Source organism: Candoia aspera, chromosome 5 (assembly GCF_035149785.1).
Source record: "Candoia aspera isolate rCanAsp1 chromosome 5, rCanAsp1.hap2, whole genome shotgun sequence".
NCBI lineage: Eukaryota > Metazoa > Chordata > Lepidosauria > Squamata > Boidae > Candoia > Candoia aspera.
The window spans coordinates 114,571,288-114,579,969 of NC_086157.1; the positions used below are offsets into that span (position 1 = coordinate 114,571,288).

The window sequence follows — 8,682 nt, forward strand, 5'->3', positions numbered from 1 at the left end:
CCAAAAACACGCAGCTGCTGAGGCCTGAAAGTGCCCCCCCCGCCCCCCAGTAAATCATGGGTTGTACTCTACAGTGGGTGTCTTCACACAACACAGCCGCCTGAACCAGATCAGCGCAAAGGGGGAGGTTGGGGAAACGTAGCCCTCCGATTCTGTCCGAGGGCAACCTGCTAATATTTTTCCTCTCTCTTTCTCCCCCCCTTCATAGTGTTTTTCCTGCTTGTTAATAACCTGGCGGTCCTTCTGCACCAGCCCCTTGTAAATAAAACGACATCGGAAGCTCCGTGGCATGTTCCGTCTCCTTCCCGTCACCCCGGTTCCGTCGTCATTTCTGACCCATAGGCACAAATCTCACCACGCGGAACCCGGTCCCCGGCTTGGTCTCCCTGCTCCCGTCTGGCTGCAGCTTTCCTTTTTGCCTGGTTGGGGCCTTCTCCCCTTCCTCCGAGGAAGCGGGCTTCGAGCGGCCACCTGTGGAATCCCAGACGCTCGCCTCCCCTCCGCACGATTCCTCTCTGATCCTGGGAGCTTGAGGTCGTCGGCCTGGAAGAGCCCGGCAAAGGCTTCCTTCACCCACCCCCTGCTCCTCCAAGGTTGTGTGTAAGTTGTCACCATTTGAGAGAGGCCGGGTTTCATTCTCCCAAGCATGGACTTGTGCAGCCTCCCCCGACCTGGCGCCCTCCAAATGCGCCCAGAGCGCAGCTTCCAGAATTCCCAGCCAGCCACTCTGGGATCCTGTTGCACCCCAGCTTGTCTGGAGCTCGGCAGGCTGGGGGAGCCTCTCCCTGCAAGTTGTCACAACTGGTTTCTCCGCTCTCCCGTGTACCAGAGGAAACCTGCCCAGCATGGCCGGGGGGCGGAGGCACCCCTTGTCGGCTGCGTTGGGTGGGCTGCAGAGGCCGAAGGTAGCTCCATCCATCTCAAAAAGGAGTGCCTGCACAGATCCAGGAATGGGCTGAACTGTGACGGAGATTTTCCCAGCCACAACAGGTTTCCGGATGTTTCCTGGCACTGCTGGCTGTCCCTTGGTTGGGAAATCAAAGCCAGAGGGGTTCTCCCAGTCCTTCTGAATCCTTCCAATTCAGAATCCATCCACGCTTGCTTCTGCTGGCCCGGTTTGCGAACGAGGAAGGAGAAAGTCTGGAGGGGCAGAAGAGGGCTTGATTTAGGTGTGGGTGCAGAAACCTAAGCCTCCCCCCCCCGCCCCCCGTTCTTCACCTGTGATGGCCAAAGCCTTTTTGGATCGCCCCTTGAATTCAAATACTCACTCCCTGCAGGCCAGTTTGCAATTCCAGAAAGTGGGAATAATTGTCTGGAATCTGCAAATAAGTCTCTGTGGTTTTTATTGTGGGGGGGGGTGTTAAAAGGCTTCAAGGCCCCTCCAGCTTTAGCCACAAGGACAAATACCCTTTCTGGCTTTGTGACAGCAGCTGGGGAGTGTTTCTGGGGTGGGGCTTCAGGTAGAGGTTGGTGCCAGCTTTTGAAGGATTTTTCTGGGTTCCTGCGATCAAATCCTCCCCCGACTCCTCTTGGTGAAACCCGCCAGGGAGGAGAAGGAGCGCAGGGTTGAGGCCACAGGACTGATGTGTTCCCAGGCCCGATCCATAGGGAAAGTTCTCTTGCGTCCCTCCCACCGAAATGAACCGATGTACAACGAGGTATTTGCAAGCCCACTTCCTCTTTAGGACAGATGCTTCTTTGGGTGTTAGATAGTGGAACCTTCTGCTGAGTACGTGCGAAAGAGATCCATTTCTTACGAAAGGGTGGGAGAGTCCCCGAGATGTACTGAAGTCGCAGCCACCTCCTTCCTGCCTCCCCCCCAAACACAACAGTTTCAGTTGCAGTCTTTCTGGCCAGGAATCTGCTGTCATTCACACACTCGGCTTGCCGAAGCCCTGCGGGGGAGAATTAGAAGAGGACCAGCCTCTGCCCTCGATTCTCTGGCGGGCCACAGAGGTGTTCCTCTGCCTTCCAGACTCCTTGCCTGCCTCCCATTCTGTGGCCTAGGAAGATGTTCCTTGTGCTGGGCAGCCTGCTGGCAGTGAAGGGGGTCCCTAGCAGCAGCCCTCGTGGGAGAAAATAACCTTTTGCGCAAGCAAGTTTTGAAGCTCCCCTCTTAGCTTGGCCCTCTCTTGCTTGGGTCAGCCTTTCTCCAATATGGGATAAGCCATTCCCCACTTTCACCCTAGACCCGGGAAGCGAGGCTTCCAATTTGCGGCTCCGGAAACATCTGGATCCCTGGAGGGCCGTCTTTCCCAGCTTTCGGCTGCAAGGGTCCCATTGCCTTGGCCCAAAACTCTTGGGAAGCAGGATGAGCCACTGAAAAGGCCCGTTTGAGGGGTTCAGTTTCTGATCTGGAAAGGAAAACCCTTTTTCCTGGCTGTGTGTGTCCGTGTGTGTGTGTGTGTTGGTATGTTTGTATACATGGATTGTAAAGTCATGTCTGCTTCGGCCGCCCCCCACGCCCCTCCTGTTGGGCTGCTGGAGTTTGATTGCTTCTGACTGCGCAAGGGACGGTCCCGATTCAGGAGCTCCTTTGCTAAAGTTTGGGGCCTGTCCCGCTCGCCCAAATTCCTCCCTGCTTCCTCCCTGGATCTCTGGCATCATTTTTTCTTCCTGGGAAGAAAACTGCCCTTAGTTGTTGTTTTCCATAAAGACCGTTGTCCCCATTTTCTCATGGTCCCTTTAATAGAACATACTATTCGCTTTCTTAATAAACATACTGTATGTACCCCCATGGAGGGGGGAGGATTTTTTTTTTCCTTTATTCCTGCTGAGGACTACCCTTGTTTTATGAAAATAAATATTTCACTACCTGCCGTGGTGTGGCTGTGCATTTGTACCAGCGTTCTGGACATGCGGTGGAACTTGGGGGTGGCAGAGAAGAGAAAGTGGAAGGCCTGAGCGTTGGAGGTTCAAGGCAGAGTTACAAGGGTGTGGGAACAGTTGCCTCTGTTTCTCCATCGACCATCCCGGGAAATTCAGGCTGGTTTATGGAGCTTTTCGACTTGTCCGAACAGTGTCGAGCTGTTGTGCTCATGTAATGGTATGTGGGAATAACCTTGAGGGAGAGAGGAAGAGATGCTTCCTAGGGAAAGATCAGATAGGAGAGGGAGGAGCCCACAGCTGCATAATGGGCAGAGAAAGAGACTCAGAAGGGACCCTCCCTAGCTTCTCAGGCTGTAACAAGAGATGGGAGATTTTTACTTTCAGATTTGCGAGATTCTGTTAGCGTAGCCTTACAGTAAAGTAGAATTAGCTCATCTGGTCGTGTTTCCTGCCTGGTCTACTTGGGAGACTGGGAGACTGGCATCTTGGGAAGCAGTGGGAAGAGATGCTGCCTAGGGAAGGAACAGATAAGAGAGGGTGTAGCCCACAGCTGCATAACGGGCAGAGAAAGAAACTCAGAATCTCCGTAACTTATCAGGCTATAAAAGAGATGGCGGGAGATTGGTACTTTCAGACTTACAAAGATTCTGTTAATGTAGCCTTACAATAAAGTAGAATTAGCTCATCTGGTCGTGTTTCTTGTCTGGTTTACCTGGGAGTGCTGACGGCTCGGCCCTGAAACACCTGGGTAAGGGAAAAGTTTAAACACCTTACAGGTTGCTGAGCACCCTCAGCACCCCAGGCTCTCTTGCGCTGTGACCGTTTTGTCTTTGGCAAAGCGTTAAATCCTGCCTGGAACAGCCCCATCAGACAGGGGAGCCCCTCATCCCACCCGCTGGCTGGGCCTGACGTGTGGCTTCGCGTTTCCATCTATCCTGGCAAGACCATTCTCTTCCTACTGTCCAGAGGGGGATTCCTGATCCATGCCAATCTAACAGGACATTCCTCAAACCTGCAGGAGACCGCTGGGTGGCAGCGTTTCCCGTCACTTCCAATGCCTGTAAATGTTTCTGCCTTTTTTCCAGAACCCCCCCTTCTTGGCAGCGTGTATCGGCAGGAATTTGTGTTGGCCTTAAAACTCCTCCAGTTACTTCTCTCCTTTCTGTATTTCTGTAGGAAAACCTCTAGCCTTCTTTACAGATGAAGGAATGATAGCACAAAAACCTTTTAGACTGTACCGTGTTCATTCTCTGGCGTGTTCACTGGGTCTAGACCATCCTCTTACCAGGAATGCTTTAATTTGGATTCCAGCATTAAACGGGGGGGTGTGATTTGATGGTCTAATTCAGGGTTTCTCCACCTTGGCGGCTTTAAGATGGGTGGACTTCAATGTCCAGAATTCCCCAGCCAGCAACGCTGACATAACTGATTCTCCTTATATCAATCCTGTATGGTAAGTGTCCCTATATTCCAAATGCGAAATCATGCTTCAAAAAAGCCTTAAAGCAGAGAACATTGTCTTCAGAATATAAAGGCAGGACTGTGTGTGTGAGAAGGATCTAGGAGTGCTGGGGAAGCACCAAATGAACACGGGCAGGAAGTGGGACGCGGCAGCCGAAAGGGCCGATACAATGACGTCTTGGCCGCTTTAACAGAAGTACGGTATCCAGATCAGGAGAGCTCGCTGTTCCGTGGGTCGAGCCACACTCCGTGTACCGTGTCCAGTTAGGGGCACCCCCTTTCCGAAAGGAAACGGTGAAGCAGGAGCAGGCTCAGGGAAGAGCTTTGAGAATGATAAGGGGGGTGGAAACAGAGCCCTGTGAAAGATAGCTGAAAGCTTGCAAGTGGCCCCCTAATATCTAAACATTGGGGCAGGACTAGGACCAACCAGAAGGTTGACATTAAAAGAAGGCTCACACCAATTTGCCTAGGTGGACTCCGGTTGGCCACCTGGTAGGGATCAGTTGGGCTTTCCTGTTGCAGAGTGGGGAGTTGGTCTAGAGGACCCCAAAAATCTCTTCCAATTCATATACAGGTAGTCCTTGACTTAGGACCACAATTGGGACCAGAATTTCTGTCACTAAGCAAGGTGGTGGTTAAGGGAGCCACACCTGATCATATGACCCTTTTTGCTGCAGCCGTTAAGCAAATCGCTGCAGTTATTAAGTGAAGGGCGTGGGCATTAAGCAAAGCCAGCTTCCCCCATTGACTTCGTCAGAAGCCGGCTTGGAAGGTCGCAAATGGCGATCCAGTGACCCTGGGATGCTGCAGCTGTTGTAAATACACAGCGGTTGCCAAATGCCTGGATCTTGATCGTGTGACCAGGGGGATGCTGTCATGGTCGTAAGTGTGAGGACTGGTCGTAAGTCACTTTTTTTCAATGTCGTCGTAACTTTGAACAGTCACTAAACAAATGGTCATAAGTCAAGGACTGCCTGTATTCTATAATTCTGCATGTGAGGAGAATTGCAGCCCAATTCCCCCAGCTGTTCTCCCCCTACTTGTTGTATATTTTGACCCGTTTCAGGAAAACGTGTGATGATCTGACAAAGCTACGTTATTCCCCTTCACGAAACGGCAGGCTGTGTTTTGAACATTGCTTAACTCTTGGTTTCTACAGGCGGGGACAGAAGAGCTGGCCAAGGAGATTACCACATTGGACATCAGTGGTTTGGATCATACGTCTTCAGCAAACCTTTCCTGGCCATGAAATTAATGCTCTTTTTTTTGCAGATGTGCAAAGAAGAACCTCAGAAGGAAGCAGCTGGCAGACAGGCATATATGGAATTTGAATCATCATTGAGAAAGGCAGAGGGGAAATGCCATGTCTTTGCTGTGATCTGCCAACAGACTGGGTTTTTTTCTTTAACCTAATTTTGGCTTAGGTCATCTTTCCCCAACAAGCATTCTGAGCTACGGGATAGAAACAGACATACAGGAAGTCCTCACTTAACGATCACACTGGGACCGGAAAATTGGTGGTTGTGGTGCGGTCATTAAGTGAGTCACCATGTGACCAGACCCAGTTTTATGACCATTTTTACGACAGTTGTTAAGCGAATCTAGCTTCCCCAACGGACATTTTTTGCTGGAAACCGGCAAAAGTTGCAAATTGCAATCGTGTCCATAGGATGCTGCAGCTGGTCATAAATGCGCGCTGGCTGCCACATGCCCAAATGGCGATCGCGTGACTGTGGGGTGGTGTGACGGTTTGTGACAGTCGTAAGTGCAAGCACAAGTCATAAAGCACTTTTTCTGAGGCCATTGTAACTTCAGACCGTCGTTAAACGAGCGGTGGTTAAGCAAGGACTACCTGTAATGTCCAGCCATAAAGCTGATCTGGTGGGCAAAATGGGAACTCTAGTTCACTTTTGCTCTTAAAACAGAAAACCTTTCTGGATCCACTCCGTTTTGGGACTGACCTAGCTGCAGGTCTGTTTATTCCCCAATTTTGGTTCTGAGCTGCTGTATTTTATCGCTGCCCTGGGGGTGTAAAACAGATACGCTTTGCAGGCTTTTTAGCTTCTCCCCCAGCCAAATCTAAGAAGGTTAAATAAGCTGCCAGCAAACGGCAGGGTGGGACTGTGCAGAGGGGCCGTGCGGCTTCCTCCCAAATTAATTTTCCCAATTTCCCGATCTGTCCGTCTTCTCGAGCCCCCGGTTCGCCCATCCCAAACAGGGCCTCTGCATTGCCAGCTGGTGAAAGCCGCTTTTGTTACCAAGCTGATCATTCGGAGCACCGGCTGAGTGTCCCCCCTCCCCACACACACACACACTCTCCAGTCCCAGAGCATCACTTCTCTAGCGGCTGAAGAACGTTTTGCATTTTTTGCTTGGAGAATTGCCCTCTGCAATTTGGGGGGGGGGGTGTCATTCCAAATTAGAATGGGTCCCACACACCCAAACCTGGCTCCTGCCAATTTGAGGGGGGTGGGGAACAGTAGGGTGCTTGCCATTCCTGATTCAGGTTCTGATTTTGGGCTTCCTGGGGACACGTGGGAGCAAATTCTGGAAATGGCCAAAAGTTCTCGTCTGGCACTTTTCACATGCCTTGGGTGGCGAGGCCTATTATCCCCAGCCATCCTGGCTCGTGCAGAAGCTGGCTGGGGGTGATGAGAGTTGCAGTCCAATTTACACCCAAGATACCAGGCGTAGGAAGCTGGGAGCAGGCAGACTTCGAGCTGATCAAGTGAAACATTTTTTTTAAATCAATAATGCTCCCTACCCCAGGTTAGATTTGATTCCCCCCACCCCCACCCCAAAAAAGCAAGATAAAAGCGCAATTTCTGGCATTTCTTTTAAACTTGCTTTGCCATCCCCAGCTTGTGCCTATTTTGATCAAGGCCATCTGATTACGATGATTCTGCTTTCTCCTTTTCTGTGTCTATATATCCCATTTCAGCTTTTTTACAGCAACGTTTGAAAATCTGTTGGTGGTAAAATCTCCCAGAATGGGAGCCTAGTCTTTTGCATCACTCCTTACTTTTCCTTGTCTGTTAAAAACAGAATAATTAAATGTTTAAAGAGGCTAATAAGAATTCCAACCTCGTTTGCTGACTCTGCATAAATATGTATCTGTATGCATGTTGCAGGGGCCACACTTTGGGGCACAAGCAATATATTACTCTTGAAAACGGAAAAGTTAATACCAATTTAATATGGAAAAAAACACCGAATATGGGGATGCAACGTACACCCTGCAACCCACAGGTCAACAGATGTTTTGCTGGGAATCTGTTCATCACTGATTTCCCCTCAATTGGTCAGTCCTTAGCTGGTCTTGGCTGCCCCCCCTCCCCAAAGCTAAGCAGGGTCAGATCCAGTTAGTCCTGGGATGGGAGACCACAAGAAGATCCCAGGAGTGTAGGCTGGACTGGGAAGTAAAAAAACAAATACGTTCCTGATGAAAGCAATCACAAATCCCGTATCTGTGGAGTCACAGCAATCAATATCGACTTGAAGGATATCTGTCTGTTTTGACACATTTTCAAAAACGAAATATGGTAGGCTTTTGCAGCAATGAGAAGAAATACGGATCTTCCACCAGCCGCTGAATGCTTTCTTGCTGACATCAGTTTAGAAGCCAGGCTGCCAAATCCCACATTTCAAGGAAGAAAACGGGGTCTGGCATCAGAAGCAGGCATGTTCACACCGCACTCACAAATCTGGGTACAGAATTAACCTGTTCCTCTGCATTGGCACAATATACTGAGCCAAACAGCCAGGATTTACACATCGCGTTGGCACAGAACATCCCACCCGAGGTTGTGCCAGCCCAGCTTGGCATGTTGTGCAAAAATGCTGCTTTGAGGATTTTCTCTCACGTGGGGAAGATGCAACCCAACCAAATCAGGAAGGGGCATGTGGCTCTGCACACCCCTTCCAGTTAAAATCAGACCCTAATGCTCAGAGGGAAGATTGAGTTGATCTTTAGAACTAGCCTTCCCCAACCAAGTCTGCTCCAGGTGGGTTGGAGTACAACATCCCAGAATTCCCAGCCAATGTGGGCTTCTGGGAACTGTAGTCCCAGCACATTTGGAGGACAACTGGTTGGGGAATGCTCCTGTGAACAGATCGCACAGCCACAGTTACATTGGGAGATTGTATTGTTTTGCCTCAATCGGCAACCTATCCTAGCTCCAGGTCCACAAGCATTTATTTATTTTTCATCCCTCGACTATACAGGTAGTCCTTGCTTAATGACCACAACTGGGACCGGAATTTTGGTCACTAAGCAATGCGGTTGTTAAGCGAATCTGACCTGATTTTATGACCATTTTTTGTGGCAGTCATTAAATGAATCACATGGTTGTTAGGCGAACCACATGGTCATTGAGTGAATTGCATGGTTTC

The 8,682-nt window shown here is 50.2% G+C and overlaps 1 protein-coding gene across 3 annotated transcripts in view; it reads left to right on the top strand.

Moving 5' to 3' along the window:
* PPME1 (protein phosphatase methylesterase 1) overlaps positions 1–8,682 on the top strand; it is a 170,904-nt gene that overhangs the window by 23,291 nt on the left and 138,931 nt on the right. The window contains exon 14 of one of the 3 annotated variants that reach the window (XM_063306008.1): positions 253–2,819. The exons of 1 other annotated variant lie outside the window; for it this stretch is intronic. In XM_063306008.1, the coding sequence (XP_063162078.1) occupies positions 253–262 (10 nt within the window). In that variant the 3' untranslated portion in view covers positions 263–2,819. Of the gene's footprint in view, positions 1–208; positions 2,820–8,682 lie in introns of those variants that run through there. One more of the 3 variants, XM_063306007.1, reaches the window with a different exon arrangement.